General features: G+C 37.9%; 1 protein-coding gene across 1 annotated transcript in view; it reads right to left on the reverse strand.

Annotated features, from left to right (window-relative positions):
• The window catches only part of LOC140247932 (sodium channel protein type 5 subunit alpha-like), a 28326-nt gene extending 25207 nt beyond the window's left edge, over positions 1–3119 (reverse strand). The window contains exons 1-3 of the mRNA XM_072328132.1: positions 2865–3119; positions 1764–1882; positions 366–470 (exon numbers count right to left, since the gene is read on the reverse strand). Coding sequence (XP_072184233.1) covers positions 366–470; positions 1764–1882; positions 2865–3119 — 479 coding nt within the window. The remainder of the gene's footprint in view (positions 1–365; positions 471–1763; positions 1883–2864) is intronic.
• Between the last annotated feature and the right edge of the window lie 15008 nt (positions 3120–18127).

Consider the following 18127-nt stretch of genomic DNA (forward strand, 5'->3'; position numbering starts at 1 on the left):
TTTTTATAGTTTTAATTATAAAGATATTTTTATTATTTCTAATATTTTTATGAAACACAAATGAATATCAAGTAACTTCACAAAGTGGGGTAATAAACTGGAGTGGTAGGACAGACAGGATGGTAATTCAACAGAATTTCTGCAGAACATAATCTACACTAACACTCTCCTTTAGCCCCATAATTATTGCAGTTACCAAGTCCAGAGACAAAAATACTGCCTCAAAGTAAAAGCTTATGAAATCTTAACACAAGCAATAGTTTTCCAAACCCCTCATAAGCTACCTTGTATGAAAGATAGAGAGTAGGTTAAATAGTCAGTTAGGGCTATAGAACTGAAATACGTACACACCCACAGATACTTACTCAACATATTTGTTCCACGATGGAGATGAACTTCTAGAGGACTCATTCTGAGCCATGAACACACAATTAGTTATAATTGTGCATATTATAAACCAAGTGAATAATGTAAGTCATGGGAGTGAAGGCAAAGAATACGACAACAAATTAGAATCAGTTACATATCCCACAGTTTATGAAATTAATATTTTTAATCCTTTCTAAAGCACACCTAAGGACTGCAAGCACACATATATGCTGATTCTGAGTCACATTAGATAACAACACACCGCCATAATTATTTATGCCATCTTGATTGCTGTGCAGGCTCTAGGCGTTGCTGACCTGGTAAAATGATCCTTAATCACTGAGACAGAGCAAGAGGAAGGATGCCTTTTAAATTTAATTTTACAGCAAAAAAAAAGTTAAATAGAGACTGTCTGACTCGCCCAAGGCCTCAGCAGCAACCAGGATGTAACTGAGAATCGAACCCACTTGGTATCACATAACTTCACTTTTCCTTGCACAAGGAAGGTCATGTGAATAAAACATATTTTGCTGTTCTCTTCTACCTCTTCTTCCTTTTTCACAACTTATGTAGTTTATGGAGTTTTACCTTCACATAAGCTGGGAGCAAAGGTTTGCAGGTAACAAATAGAAGTTCCTGATTACCATAGCAGTGTAAGCACTGATGATAATAAAGTAGTTCTCATAGAACTCCAGTGGAAGCATATTTATTTTTAAGCGAAATGAAATGTTAATAGAAGTTAAATAACATACAGAGTCACTCACCTCTAAACTGTGAGACCTCTATTCGCATGTATGGGCAGGGCAAAGTCTGCCATGCTACTGGTGGGTGTCTCAAAGGATATTAGATGCCAACTTTTGGTGTTGCTCATCTATTCTCTGGGACCTATTGACTATAGGTTCAGAAGTAGAACAGGGCATCTAGCTCAAGTGTTAACTGTAGGCACAGCCAAATATTGCCACAAACTCATGAGATGGACCACAAGTGCTGAAACATCAATAACAGCCAACTCATTACCCAAGGATTTAATTCTTATAGTTTGGGTAAACAGAACATGAGATAAAGATTAGAGACCTTACTAGTTTTCTCACTGAGAAAGTCCTCAGCATGAGATGCTTGTTTACGAGACATCAGGTAATCAACATCAGAGATCACGCTTATAATACAAAATAAAGTAGAAAGTCAGGCTTCAAAACCCTGAGTACTCACAAAACTATTTATTACTAAATAGAATAAGAACATAAAGACAATGGCGATATGTAAGTAAACTGTAATTAGAAGTTGTGTGGAACAAGGAAAACCTAGGGCTATTCAATGCTCCAAAACATAACAGGAAAGGATAACACAGATCTCTGTAGCAAAAGAGTGTGAATGAAGCCAAAGAAAAAGGATATGAATGTATTGAAATTTTAATTGCTGCTCTTCGGATTGGATGGAAAGGGCTGAGGATCCATAAGGCACGTGTAGCCGTGAACCGGAAGATTGTTTTCTGTTTGTTTACCACTATGAAGATCTTAAAAATAAATGTCAAGAAACAAAGTAAAACTTTCAGGAAGCTGAAGGGAGTATATATATATTTTATTACACCTTGTTCTACGAAAGGCTTTGATGTTAGCTTTTGTTTGCTTGTTTAACAGAGTAGACTGTAATATTTTGCAACACTTTTATCATAAACTGATGAATGAGTTAATATCCACTAACTATTAAAACAGAACAAAAATCAGCATGAACTTCCTTTTTTAAACCCTGATCCTTATAAAGAACACAAAATAAATTTTGCATATGACTGTTCTCTTTAGGCAAATTGGACCTCTGAATCAAGCTGTGCAAAGGTGGAAGAGAGTTGCAGACTTAAACATTATTTGTCAATATGGATATTGATCCTATAGCTCTAAGACTGTAGAAATTAACTCAAAATATTTCTCAATTTCTCAAGCAATAAGCTTCATTTTTAACGGATTATTTCCCATTTCTATACTCTTTATTAAAAATCATTTTCTTTAAGCACACATGACTAGAATACGAAGCTTGAATAAGTAGGTTTAAAGGATTCACCAGTAAATGTTTTATAATAATGTTTATACTTGGATGATCATTCATTGTGCATGTTCACATAGCACAACCATTGAGACAGGTAGAGAGTTTAAAACCATGAAAATAAAGAAAATTTCCAAAATTATCATAATTTCTGGTAAATCTGAGTCAAAACCTCATTTACTTCCTTTATCCATTTCACTTCTGATGTTTCCACGCTGATTTAAATGCTAATACAGTTCATGATATTTAATTCCTGTAATTCAAAATTAAGGTATTTTTCCTGAAAATTACAGTATGTCATTCAGCTGTGCCAATTTCCCACATTTTTAAAACATTGGAAGGAATTATAGTTTTTCCAAAGGAGTATAAGCAAAACTGTTTAATAGATTATTCACACGAACGCTCTGTATCCATATAACAAACCAAACGAAGATCTAAACAGTTTGGTTGGCTCTAACCTTGCGATCTTTGTAGTATGGGTCAAGGTCTTCCAGTGGTTCCCCAATGAGCTCTGGAGGAGGAGTTCCATAGAGAGCTGGCAATTTCTGGAAAGCTTTAAGATCAAGCTGAGGACGTGATTTCTCCTTAGGTTGCTGGTCTATGGAGCTTTTTTTATGATCCTTCTTAGCAGCAATTCTCTTTTCAATAGCAGCCAAGGATTCAGGAGTGAATTTACGGAAGTTGTTGGTACCAGGTAGTAGGAAATCAGCCATTTTTCATCCTTCTCTTCTCATCAGTGATTCTATCCAAATAGAAAATAACTGGTAATTGGTAACTGGAGAACAGTTCAGTAATAGAAGTTAAAACTCTTCCTCCATGTATGCCATAAACACACATTTCTCAGCCATCATGATATAAAAAGAAAACAAATCCATGATCAGTATTTTTCAGTGAGATGCCTGTTCAGTATTAGTTTAAAATTGTGCGTATCTAATTGGAGGGGGAAAACCTCTTTAACTTTAAGAAGGTGTTTATACCTATTAGCATAATCATTCATTTGGAGAAACATAAGGTGCTGGCTTAATTTAGTATTTGGAAATGAGCTAAGATCCACTGAGTGCAACATCATCAAATACATGGAAGCTACTTCTGCTGTAGAAAGAACTGGTTTGAAAATAGCTAGTGCTGACATAAATATTCAGATGTATAACACATCCTTATGGTGCTGAGGATATCAGCACAGGGACAAGCAGAGTCCAAGTGTTGGAGGAAAGGCCTGCTGTGCGAAACACTGATAGAAATGGCGACGCATCCTCAGCTTTCTCTGAAAGACCTTTCGTTGCATAAACAGATTTGCTGCTGGAGGCTGAGCAACAGTACCTAGAGAAGTGTCTCTTAGTGGCTGCAAAAGGTTTCTCCAGTCAATCCCTTCTAAGTTACCGCTTTTTCACTCCTCCTGAAGATTACTTGGAACAGAGGTTTCTGTTTTGTTTCTTTAGGATTGAAGGGATACGTGTATATCTATATTATCTTCCTGCACAGATTTTCATGAAGGACTTATTGCCTGTTTTACAAAGCATAACCTCAGGGGCAGTGTTAATTCATGTTTATTTGGGTCACTCAGCAAATTCTATTAGTTCCTGAAAATACTTTGATTACATTTTTGTGGTCTTTGGGACTGCGATGGGAGGATGAATGAGACCTGATTTAACTTGCGACACATTGACTGACATGGACAGAAATAAGGCATCTGACAAATATCAATAAAATCTTGATATTTTCTACCCAGATGTCAGAATAACGAGAATTAATTGATACAAGACAAACTCTTCACATCATTTCACGGCAAAGTTTCATCAGATACTAGAAAAAAATCCATTCAGCTAAATACTGTTGGAGACTCTAACATGGCAATACAATAAACACCTTTGGATTTCATGACTGTATATCTAATCTAGTCATCTTGTGCTTTTTTTTCATTAATCAAGTTGATAGAAAAAAGTAGTTTATGCAGCTGAAATCGGAGAATCATAGAGTGACTTAGGTTGGAAGGGACACTGAGGATCATCAAGTTCCAGTCCCCTCACAACAGGCAGAGCTGCCAATGAATACAGATGATGAAGAAAACCATCCATTATGAAATAAAAGAGGCTACAGGGCTGTTTGATTTTCTTTGGGATCAATTGAGAGCTTGAGAACGCTTCAAAAAACCTCAAAGAAAGCCCAGGAAGTCTTTTTTCATTGATTATGACCCCTGGGACCATGGACAAGTCTTTCCATCCACCTTGACTTCAACATGGCCTTCAACATTAACTACATAAGTAGCAGCCTGAGCTCATCTTCAGAAGTTTAGATTCTGACCTATGCTCCTGTACCCTTCCTTTCTAACCACTACATGGAACACCCCAGGAAAACACTGAGTCTGAATCAAGAGGCTTTGTTTCAGTGCTAACAAATAATTTTGACACCAGTTTGCTGACTTCCCAACAACACAAAACGATTTCAGTTCTCAGCAGATACAATGTGATTTCAGTTGTCCTCACAACTGTAGGGAACCACTTCTGCAAAAAGAGTGACGAACTAAACACTGTGAATGCTCTTAATTCTTCCAGGCTTCCCACTCACAAAATAACAAATACAAAAATTAACCACTTCTCCTAGCACAGAATAGCAACTTTTCTGGAAGAGGAAAAGGGCATACAGGAAAAAGTACTCATTATTTTAGCCTTTTAAAATCAAGACAAATATCTAAAATCTGTGTGTTATAGTTCAGCAAAAACAAAAACTATACCATTCACTCTCAAACTTTCAAGACTTCGACTAGTAGTGTTTTGTTTTGTTGATGCAGTAATTTAGATGCTGGTGGTGTCAGTAATGAGAGCTGTGAATGATGCATGAAATGACACCATTTCTGTGCAGTGCACGGAGGGAATACAATAATTGCTTCACACTGCATCGTGCCAAATAATCCACACATACCCAACCCTCCACACGGTACTTCCATAAAAGCCTACCTGATTGCAGAAGTTCACCATTAAAATTCTGGTCTTGTTGTAGATTTCTAAGATTTCTCTCCTTTCTTCCATTAAATTTTCTTTCAAAAACCTTAAAATAACCTTTGATTGTCACACTGTTTTTCCCCAGAACTACTCCAAGGCATAGCAAAATCCTGGAACTCAAAATGCTGTCAGGTAGGGCCTGGAAAAGGCACAGGGACAGGTAGAGTCTGTAGAGCCTCAGCCAGAGCTGGAAATCAGGTGAGGGATCTTCTCTCCTGGTGCAGGTGGTTTTACAAATTGCTCCACAGGTGAACAAACATTAAGGAAAGGAAAATGGAGGCTTTCCTTTGCTGTTTCACACATCAGCAATAAAACTTGCACTGATAGCAGCCACAAGCTGTGGAGAGACTGAATTGAACTTTTTGTTCATATGCAGTTGTGAGCTACTCAGTCTATTCCTGAGTAAAATCTAATGAATATTAAACTTGGAGTAATCTCAAAAAAACTGTTCTAGGTTCAAGCTACATTCCTAGTTTCTGTTGCTCTTGTCTCAGAGAGTATAGCATTCAGTGTGTGGCTGAATTTAATTTTATGTGTGAACAAAGCAAGATTTATCAATTTTACCAAAATAAAAGGATTTAGTGTAAATCTATTTTTGCTCATGAATCAATAAAGCATTGCTTTGTTCTTTTCTCAAGAGGTAAATCATCTAAAACAGTGTGAAGTTTAAGATCTCTTTAAAATACAGTGTTCTTATCTTTCAACAGACTGAAAATCAGAGCACACTGAATGAAATCAACATAGCTGAAGAAGAAAACCAAAGAAAGCATTGATTATTTGTTTTTTTAGATTTCAAAGATACTTCCTATTATACATTTTTCAAAGAGCAAATGTGTAGCTAGATAACTTTCTGAACTAAAATTCCTTTCTTCCAAGTGTCTTTTCCAATTTAGAAATGCTCATTTCGACAAGCAAGGAAACAAGATCATTATCAGAGATATTTTCTCTCCTTTTCCTGCAATTACAATCACTCCAATTCAATCCTCAGTTAATAAATAATTGTTGGTTCCAATTATTAGATTTCCTGGATTCATGAGCTGTTATGGAAAGACATGAAAACATGTTGACAATTACTGTGATCTAAATGACCAGGGCAATTAATACAATCACAACTTCCAGAATTATATTATTACACACTTTTTTCTTCAGACTGAATGACTGCAGCTCTTACCTGTTAAAACTGCTCCTTTTACTTAAAAATGCTTTCCTAAAATTCACAGAAAGTTTCTCTTAAGAAACTGGAATAACAGTTGTTTGACGACTACATGTGAAAGGCTCGTCCTCATGGAGCAACTAGAATGTTAGCATTGCCTTCAGTATTGCTGCTTTCCTACTCTTCTGTATCTTATCCAGGGAAAATGACATCCAACTTGAGGAGGAACAGCTTGGGACTGTAGACAGAAACATCTATTTGTACTCCCAAGAATTATATGAAGAGCCAAGAACATCAGTATGGACCTTGGAAAGAGATGCCAGCTGCATCTCCTGAAGTTACCATGGTAGCTTTGGGCTATGCTGCATCTTTCTAGGTCTGAATTTCCAGTATGTAAGATAAAACTTTCTAGAACTAAATAAGGAAATATTTAATTAACAGCAGTTTAAAGCTTCTGTAGAACAGTTCCATAATACCCTCAAACACTTTTATATATTTTATAAGGAGAAACACTAAACCACAACAAATAGGAATTTTTTTAACCATCTTTTGGACATGTATAATAATAGCTTTTCTTCATCAGCACATTACTTTTTAGTCACAGAATCATTCAGGTTGGAGGGCACCTTGGGAGGTCTCCAGTCTAACCTTCTGCTCTAAGATGGGTCATGGCATATATATGAGGGAAGGGCATATCCAAGGAAATCTCCAGGGGCTGAAACTGCACAAGTTCTTTGAGCAATCTGTTTCTGTTCTTGGTTGTTTTAAACTACTTAGACCCCTTTTTGTATCAGCTTATGCTCCTTGCTTCCTGCCTTCCCCCCTGAACCCTACAATAATCAAGAAAAAACAAAAATATTTCAAATATTTAATTAATTTGAAAGGTAAATGAAAATAAACAACAACAAAGACATATCTACATGTGTGAAACAAATACTATTTCAACTTCATCCCATTTTGACTCGCTATTTACAATAGTCAACTGGAAACATCCCATGTCCTGAGGTGGCCAAGGGTAATGACAGCATATATCCTTGTTAGTTTCCCACTTTTACATTATCACACTTCACCTGAATCAGGTTAAATCCCAAAATTTGTTTACTCTCTGTAGACATGCTGGCTGAGAGCTCTGGCCTGCTGAGCGTCTCAGTGTGACATCAGGCTGAAAGGAGATGGCAACAGCTGACCTAGCTACTCTATAACCTTCTTTGTAATCATCAAAGATGAGGGCACAGATAAGCTAATCATAAGTAAATATACAGGTTAGGTGAAATTCAGGCTGAAAATTCTTCTGATATTTTTTCTGTCACCTATAAAACTTATTGTGAGGTAAACCTCACTCTCACTCTGGAATTTCATAGTTCCAGTTCTTAGCAGTAGTGAATGAAGGTACTAAACAGTGTGGAGCTGCACAAATTAATTTATAAAGATCTGATAAAGGCAGTTAGCATCTACCCAGAATGCCCCTTTGGGTGAAATTAGCCTCACATCATTGCACATATCTCAGAATCAGACTGAAACACCTCCATCACCTCTCCAACTGCCTGCTGAGACACCTGTATTTCAGGTGATTGAATCCAGTGGAATCAGTGCTGATTGACGGCTACTGACTACCAGAGATGTGTGAGATAGATTCTACTTCCCCATCTCCTAGGCCTGCTCTTCCATTTCAACCAATGGGTAAATGCTAAACTTCCAAACATCAGTAATTCTACAGTCATTGACAGGACTGAGCAAACATCATTAGCTGCCAGCAGACTGTGAACACATAAAAATTCTAGCATTGCCTGATATTACATTGCTTCCTTAATGACTACTTACAGGACAGGACTTCTTAGCAATTAGTGAACCGTTAAGTCACATTTCCCTTTGCCTATTAAGGTTGGACTAATTTTCAGCTACTTTGCTATCATAAATAATTTAAATCTCTGCAGAGATCACTTTTTGTAAGTGCTTGAGCAGTCAATTGACAAATTGTCAAATAGCCAGTTGCAAGCTCTAAGGAAGTTATGAAGCTGTGGCAGCCACAGGAATCTTGAGAGAAAAGAGTGGAAGTGCCTTTAATGATCATAGTCCACTGCAACAAGAGTTAGAATGAATTAGATCCTATCAGCATAGTTATTAGTATATGCTCATGAACTTCAGTGGTATTGGGAAACAATGCCAAGAAAATAGCCCAACAATACAAACAACCTGTAGGTCATCAAGAAGTGCAAAAGTGCCCAGAAATGGCTGGAACAAGATTGTGAGTGTCAGCAATAGCAATAGCAATAGAAAATCCAAACACAATGGTGCAGTTTGAACAGCTTTATTATCAACAGGGCATTCCCTACCCAGTCATCTAGCTAAGGATGGTGGGGTAACGGGAGGACAGAAGCTGGTGGGAAACTTCACAGCCCACCACTAGGATTCAGAACCATCTCTCCAACCTTTGAGGAGCCTAAGGAGTGGAAAAGATCCCAAGAAGAACTCACAGCCCAGAACTATGCACAGCATGGCTGAAATTGTGCTACAGTGAAGTCATGTAACTCATAAAATTGCGTATGTCTGTGATTAAATTTTGCTGGTATCCAAGTCCAAGGGCATGACATGCTGTCATTTGGCCTTAAGTAGCTGCATGTCCCCATGAGATGAAGATCCTTCTACTGTATTATAGTCCCATCTAGTAAGAAAAATTGACTCCTTGCTGGACACAGATGATGGGACAATAAAGCAATAAAGATGTAGAGTTTAAAAAGGAAAGAAAATTAAAAAAAAAAAAAAAAAAAAAAAAAAAAAAAAAAAAAAGAGGAAGAAGAAGGAGAAGGAGGAGAAGAATAGGAGGAGGAAAAGAAGAAGAAAAAGAAGAGGAAGAGGAGGAGGAAGTCAGGACTCAGCCCTATCCTAATTTGAATAGGAATAATCCTATCTAAAGTTGATTACAATGGGCAAGAAGCTCTGAGTGATATAAAATACATCTTGACTTGGAAATGCCATAACAAGAAATATAAAGTGATGTGCAGGCAGACTTAGGAAGAGTGGCCAAGGAAGGTGAGCTTCTCATTTTTTCAGACATGCAAAATGAGAAAGAAAAGGAAGGAAAAGAATTTCATTCATTTCACAAAATTTGGAGGGCTGAATGCTGCAGAAGGCACAGTGGAAAGGAGCATGTGCTGCAGCTGTGATTTTTAACAGTGTATTTTCCACAGTGCTGGACTGAAACCACTCCAGGCTTCATATATATTCAAGGTTTGCGGAAAACTGAGGGAATTCAAATTCACTTTACCCCTAAGGGATGAGAACTAAACACAACTTGAAATTCACAAGAAGCTAAGAGCAACTATGCAACAAGAGCTGCAGTTTCATTCAAATGATTTGACTAAAAAGCAACTTGCTTTTTGCATTGAAGCACTCAGCGAAAGCAGCTTTGAGTTTAGAGAAATTACTTGACTCTGGAAGAAAAGAAAGCGAATTAAGCTAAAGCCACATCAATTTCAAACTTGTGCCCACAGCGTGGTTTAATGCAACCAAAACAATCAGTTCAAATGGTGTCACCACTATCATTCATATCACAGAACCGCAAATGGCTGAAGCTGGCAGGAACTCTGGGTGCCTATGGTCGCACCCTGCTCCACCAGGGCCATTCAGAGCTGAGTGCCCAGCCCCACACCCTGGTGGCTCCTGGACATTTCCAGGGAGGAGACTCCATGGATGCTGGTTCCACTGTTCATTTCTTCATAGTACACAGAAAATATGAAATCATGCTAACAGAGCGTTACCAGACTTAGGGCCATAAACATCGGACTGTCAATAGGTCAGTTCTGACCATATTATTTATACTAGGTATGTCATCTATTAGGTAGTTCCTCACTCTTCATGATCAACTTCACCATTTCAGATTTTCATTCCACAGAAAGAAATTGCAAATTCAAAGAAATATTCTGCACCATTGTGGAAAATAGTCTCAGGTTAAATCTAATAACCACAAAGAAAGCCAAAATGTAGTAGTACAAAATAATCAAAACTTATGAATTTGTGTTAAAGGAGCAGTACAGCAAAACAGCAAAGAGCAACTCATTCTGTTGGGTTTCTCTATGAGTTGTCATAATCATCCCTATCATCCTTACTGAACATCTCTGCATAATATACCACTTTTACTCCATTTAAATACCATCTCTAGAGATGCTGCTGTTATCTTTGCATTAAAATGAATGCATCTATGCAACTCCTAGAAGATAAAAGCTACTACAGCTCTTTCAAATGCAATCCTGAAACTTTTAATCTCTTCCACATCATCAAAGTTAAGAGTTCCTGACACTTCTGCGTGCGCCAAAAGGTGGTCCTCTCTACTGCCAGTTCCCCTGCAAACAGCCAAGGATGTGTTCTGCTATTGGTTGTTTCATTCTTTAATAATTCCACATCAAAATTCACTTATTACTGTATTTGCTCCACCAGTGTATCAGGACATGTAGCATAAGATAAGATTAGGGTAATTATTGTTTTCTGTCTTTGTTTTGAAATAAATGTTGCAACTCAGGAACCCAAGCTTTGTATGTAAAAATATCTCTACTGTTCTTACAGAAATGAAAGTGCTCTAAACACCTATATGCCTATTCTTTATATGCCCATGCTCTGTTCTATACGTTATTTTTGAGCCTAGATAACACATTTCAATAAAATAACATGTCAAAACCATAGGGAAATTTCCTGTGCAAACATATTGCATTTCAAGTCATACATACTCCCTTCTTCTGACTTTCAGTTTCTTATATATACCACCATACGCCAAATAAATAAATAAATAAATAAATATTGCTTCTACTCAAGTTCCTTAATAACAGGTGAGGGAATCCTACAGGAGACCCTAGCACAAACCACTTCCATTCTAAGACAAAAGGCAGCAAACCACAGAACTTACATTTTTTCCTATGTGGTGCGAGGAGTCACTTCTTTTGGTGTTGGAGGATCAGAGCCCAGTTACCTCACAAGAGACTGCTGGAAATCCTCCCCATTGCTGTTATTATCTCCACTTCCCCTCTCAGCAATCCCTCGCCACTCGACAATGCTCTTTATCAGGGTGTTATTTGTATGTGGGGGGTGCTGGGGGAGGGAAAGGAGGATGGAGCAAAGGCATCTATTTAGCCATCAGAGCAACTGATGTGTTGGTACACAGTCCCATGGGAAAGGCTGTAACCTCAGTAAGCAAAGCTGGGGAGGCTCCAAGCCTGGCATTGCTTTAAGATCTTGTTCCATCCCTGGGTTTCTGATTGTCTTTCACAAGAAAGCAGATCATCAGGAGGGAGCAGAGCAAAGCAGACTGAAGGTGTGGGGGCAAATGTGCATTTCAGTCTCACAGTGACTGCTATCTGCACCACAACATTATTTTTTGTTCATGAAGGCATATTGGCTTTTATATTGTATTTGATTATTTCAGTTCTTCCTTTGGGAAGATTATTAGGAAGGTGAATAATGCAGAATATTCAGTTTATACTGATGTGTATATATGAGTGAAGCTGGGTAGAAGGCAGGAGAGCTGATGACAGTTCTGTCACTACATCTATGTGTATGTATACACATATATGTGTGTGCAGAGGCATATAATGCTTATATCTGGTTAAGATTAGCACACACTTAGGACTTACTTTAAGGTGGAGGGGAGCTGACTTATTTTCACTAAGCACTGTCTGTGCAAGGATTAAATATAAGCATCAGACACCAAAGTGACAAGTCAAGGCTGATACATTCATTTCAGAATGCATATTTCTTTCAGAATCTGTAACATTTTACATATCCAAAATGGGATGGATCAAAGGAAAGGAAGAAGACTGACCTCTGGATGGAATATGAGGCTGTGCATCTACTTCTGAGAGTCCTTTCAAAATGTAGGATCTGTTTTGACTCAGAAGATCTAGATACAGATCCCTGTGATAAAGAAAATTAGGACCAATAAAGGAATCGTTGGCCCCATCTACGTGTTGGCCTTGGCAGCTTTGGTTGAAGTGGAAGAGAAACATTCCAGGAACACAGCCTTGAAATATACTGAGACATGCTATTTTATTTTCCATTAAGTGTGGGTTGGTCACTAATTTCGTTCTATCTTTAAATGGACCTTCTTTCAAATCTTTGTAGGAATGTGAGTAATTAGGATAAAAATCATGAGGGTACACCAGGTCTCCAACTTTGATGCATTGGCAGAACATCATCATTTTGGGCAGAAGTTTTTGTTTGGTTCTAAATTTAGTGAGAGTGTTGCTGTAGGATGAAGCAAACACATAATGATCAGGAAGAATATCCACAAATGAGGTTAGGAAATCTCATGACAGACTGAAACAGGCATAAGATGTATTAACCCACCTGTTTCACAACTTTTGCTTCTACCAGAGCAGTAAGTAAGCTCATGTGCAGAAAGTAGCATGTTCTGATTAGTCAGATGAATCCCATACTTCATAACACACATTCCATTCATATCCTCTCTTGTTCCCTGCAAGCTATTTGCTTGTACTTGATCGTATATAAAACCATCCAAAATTTGTGTTTTTTTATGCTTTTACTCTCTCTATATATACAAATAGATATATAAAACCACTTTGTAAATTATCTGACATCAATTCTGAAGTATGAGCTGTTAGAGTCTTGGCTTCAGCAGTTGTGAAGATCCTCTTTTCTGTATAACTCTCTGCACCTTGTACTCTCTAATTGAACAAACAGGCAAATAGTACATGTGACATTCTGCCTATCAGCTCTTCTCTGCTTTAGGGGAAAGTTTATAGGAACATTGGAAGGATTTATTGTCATCTCTGGTTGAAGAAAGAAGGAACTGTGTCTCATGTTTATCTCAGGCTTTACCAAGTCCATATGCTAAGCCTGAAGGGCAAATAAGCCTTCAGTTCTGGCCCAGACTTAACTAGAGAGGAGCTTATCTCTTGGTAATTAAAAAAGTTCTGGGCATTTTCAAAAGGCACCTTGTTATATAGATTGCATTCAGTGTATGTTCCTTCTGCACACTGAGTTAGCACAATCCACTGACTGCTTATGATCAAGGGAGAACTAAATCATTTCCAGCGTTTGACAAGTTTTGCCCTCATGGTTGGTTAGGAAAGCAGCTGACCCACATCTCCTGTTCTGCAAAGTGGATTTGGGTCACAGTTCAGAGAAGGGCAGCAAATCAAGAAAAATGCAGAAATCATGAATGGCAGTAGGCAAACAAAACATGCATTTACTGGAAGGAGAGAGGAATTGTTGTCTTGGCTGCATCAACAGTGACTAGGTATAACTGAAGTTTAAATCCTGAGGTTATATATAAGCTTATGAGTGATAGCATCTAAATGTGAATATCTATGTGAGCTGAGGACTACCCGGCACCTCTGCCTGCCATACCAGCGTAACATCTCCTTTCAATGTGTGGGGAGAAAATACACATTAACTGCAGTTTATTTTTCTTGTCCAAAATGAGGTCCTGGTTTCACCCACTCTTCTCGCAGCACAACAGTTTGAGTCCCCTCCTCTTCATCGAGTGAAGAACCTCCAACCTCAGCAAATTCCACCAATCTGAGCAGGTGGAGGAGAATAAACCTTCAGGGAAAAGAAACTGCAAAAAGGTCAGCCTTGCTAAATGAAGAGCCAAACAGCATTCTTCATTTGTAAAAAAAAAACATCTGGAAGATATCCATCTGTATCAAGGTGCTTAGAGGGAAAAAATCAGGATGTATTTAAATGACCAAGCAATTTTTGTGAATGCTAGTAAGACTAAAATGACTTAATTAAGTGGTCAGACATTTGATTGATGAATATGTGGAGAGATATTTGAGCTTAAAGACAAGTGAAACATATTCACATGATGTATGTTTGCTATTAGAAGAGAGGGATATTCATTAAAATTAAAGTCAGTTTAATCTACAATAAAGCTGAATCGTCAACTTAAATTGAGATTTAAATGTCTCTTCCATTCTACCCTCCACAGTGAAGCGACAACTTTAGGGTAAGGAACAGTTACTTAAAAATAGTACAGTGGAATTTCATTTCTTTGTTCCCCTTAGCATAACCACCGGCTTCCTTCTGTGTGTTTCCTGACGGTCCTGTAATGGGTATGTGTGTACATACGTATCTGTTATAATAAATTATGCTATTTTATAGCAATTTAAGAAATAATGAATGGAAGGTAGATTGTGAAAAATTATATATCAGGTGCAGCAATCAGTCAGAACCCACCCAGCTTTTTACGTAGCATTCATTGCTATGGTAACAAGGACACAATAACAACTACAATGACAGCTTTAATTGGGAGAAAGCAGATGAGTTGCACAAGTGTAAACATTTTTGCATGCATTTCTGAAATATCACATCACTAAACGTAGGAAAGATTAATTGCTGGTCCTCTCTGAGAAGTTAGATATGATCTGGAAAAGTTAACTATAAATTCTTTTCCCATTTCACTGTCATCCTCCCTTTAGGACGTGGCATAAAAGTAGTTTATCATTTGATAAAGATGTGTCAATCAGAGCTCGTTCAACTGTGCGTTGTAGGGGAAAAGACATGAAACCCAAATAGAACGTGTTAGCAACTACTGTGCCTTCATCTGGGAAATGAAAACGTCTGTGTTGTGATGCTTTCCTCCCCTGCTGCTAGCAATATTGTCTGTTAAAATTCTTTGACAGCTTTCAGCCGTTCCATGTGAAATTATACAGCTATTAATAAAGTAAAACCTCACAGATTTTGGGCAGCTTTCCTATAACTAAAATAGAACCATAGAATCTCAGAATCGTTGAGGCTAGAAAAGGCCTTTACGATCACCAAGTCCAACCACCAGCCCGTCCCACCATGCCCACTGACCATCCCTCAGTGCCACAACTAAATAATGAGTAACAGCTTCTCAGCTGCAAGTATTGTGGCTCCTAATGCTAACAAGGACTTTAAAGAAAAATAATCAATTTTGCAACTTTTGTGAACACACTGTTTCAGTGTGATAATTTCACCTGTAACAGATGTGATTTTACACAAACAAACCAGGGATGAAATTGCCCAGCTTACGCTTAATTTTCCCTATAAAGATATCACCATGATGAGATTTGTGTTGGAAAATTTTTGTTTGAGATGATGTGCCATTGATTTTGGGCTGTCAGCGTAACTCTGCTATGGAGGGTAGCCTTCAAATCACGCCAATGTCCAGGAGACACACTGAACTGTACGGTGTTCCCACTAGCTCACACCGCTGGAACCTCTTCAGTGCTATTTTAGAACACATCCAATGGACACCAATAGTTTGTAGTCAAGAGGAGAATCCCTCATAAATCACAGCTTGTGAACCAGTTTGAAACCCAGGAAAACGGTGCTGCAGAGAGCTTTTAGTGATTTATGATGGTTTTTACTGCATAGAGATTAGAATAGCTGTTATAATATATTACATTGCTGTTTTATTTTAAAAGAATAGCCAAAACCATTTTCTGATCCACATAACAGTGAAGTCTAAATGGTATAAAGTAGTTAATTGCCATCTTTGTCAAAATAAAGACCTAGTATAAAGGAATCTCATTTCCTTTTATCAGAGAATGAAATTAAAAGAAAAAAAAAATCACAGTGATGTAAAATTCAGCCTCTTTTGAATGGATAATTGGTATTACAGAGTAACAGGAAATTGCTTTCTTTGTAAGTATGTATTAAAATCATTGTTACATACAGTAATCTTCAGCTTTTTAAATGGTCCAATGCACATTTCAATCAGGGAAATTTGCTTATCGTCTACTGAAATGGAAAACCGTGCATGGCTCTTTCCTCTTTCCTTGGTGGTCTATCTCTAAGAGAATTAGAGCAGGGAAGTAAATCAAGTTAGAAAATGAACACGACTAGTACTATTTCATCAAGCAGCATTAAATATGTCTAGATATTTCCCTATCTCTATCAGCTGTTGGATATTTACTCTTTAAGAAACTTTTCTATCCTTCATGTTACTACTTTTTGTGATTATTATCTGATTATCTGATGAAAATCAGAATCAGCTTAGAGTTATATCAAGATATTATACCCTGAAGTGTAGGTTCAGGCTGGTAAGAGCAATCATTCAGGAGTAACCAATTTTGAGGATCTACACACAGAGAACAAGCAGATAAGCTAATTAATACATAATAAGATGATCGACTAAAGCATCCATTTGGCTGAGTGTAGTGATTTGGAGCCTCCATTATTCATCATATTTGAATATGTGGAAAAAAAAAAATAAATAAAGATCTGTTAAATACTGTTTGGAAAGACAGAGGTCTGTGATCCTTCACAGCTGTGCAAAGAACTTGTAACAGCAAATCCAAACTGAGGAATCTCCAGCAGCTTTCCCTTTGTTAGCTTAATAACTAAATTCTGCACATATTGCACGTTTCTTTGAGGTCTTTCTTCAGTATCCCTGCTTGACAATGACCATGTTGGGCTCTGGTAGTCTGTGGTTGAAGAGAATTGAGCACACAAATTTTTTAGTCAATTTCTATACATTTTCAGTTGATCTTTAAACTTCTGATGGAACAAGAGAATGTGAGGAGAGGAGAACTTCACAGTCAAGGCATCCATCTACTACCACAAAACTTTCCAACCTGGTGCCCCAAAACCAACGAAGAGCTCTAATTTAATGAGGGTTCTCCAGGGTGATATGCTATTTCCTAATGTGAGATGTGATGTGAGATTATGTCACACAACGAGGCTTTGTGAGTGCATAACTTCAGCTTTAGCGTTTATTTTGACAGCACAACTTAACTGCCCCCTGCTCTTCACTCCATATGGTATGGCTGCACACTGAACAAGAACTCTTGGTGGAACCAAAGCCCGTCCTTTTTATTTTGCAGTTGGAGTATTTTTATATTTGGTTACCCACCAGCTCAGGCTGCCCAGGGCTCCATCCAGCCTGGCCTTGAGCACCTTCAGGCATGGATACCCACAGCTCTTGGCAGCAGTGCCAGCACCTCAGCACCTGTGGAGTAAGGAATTTCTTAATGCCTAAATGAAATCTATCTTCTTTTAGTTTGAAGCTGTTACCACTCACGCCATCACTATACTCCCTGATGAAGTTCCTCCCCATCTTCTCTGTAGGCCCCTTTAAGAACTGGAAAGCCACAATGAGGTCTCCCTGCAGCCTTTTCTTCTCCAGGATGAATAAATCAAGCTCTCAGACTATCTTCATAGGAGAGGTCCTCTGAGTGGCCCTCTGAGCATTGTCATGGACTCCTCTGGGTCCTTTTTATTTACCTACTATGTTAACCACCCACAGGAAAGGTCTTTCTGCCTCCTGGACCACTGAATTTACCATGCCAAGTATTTCATCTTTTTACTTGAAGTGCAGCATTTCCTATGACAGTCAATCCTGCTGATTTGTATTGAGAATGCTTAATCCAGGTGTGATGTCTGAGTCTTCTGACAGAGGACACAAATTCTTGTTATTTGATATGGTCCATCATTATCTGGGATCAGCAGCAGAAATGCTCTGGCAAAGGAAGAGAAGCATTGTACCCTAGGAGCAACAATAACCATAAGATAATTCCGTGAGTGCTTGCAAACTGAGAAATTATCATGTTATTTGAGCCAAAAAGTAATTTAATTTGATGATATTAAAATA

Source organism: Excalfactoria chinensis, chromosome 2 (assembly GCF_039878825.1).
Source record: "Excalfactoria chinensis isolate bCotChi1 chromosome 2, bCotChi1.hap2, whole genome shotgun sequence".
In the NCBI taxonomy this organism is placed as follows: domain Eukaryota; kingdom Metazoa; phylum Chordata; class Aves; order Galliformes; family Phasianidae; genus Excalfactoria; species Excalfactoria chinensis.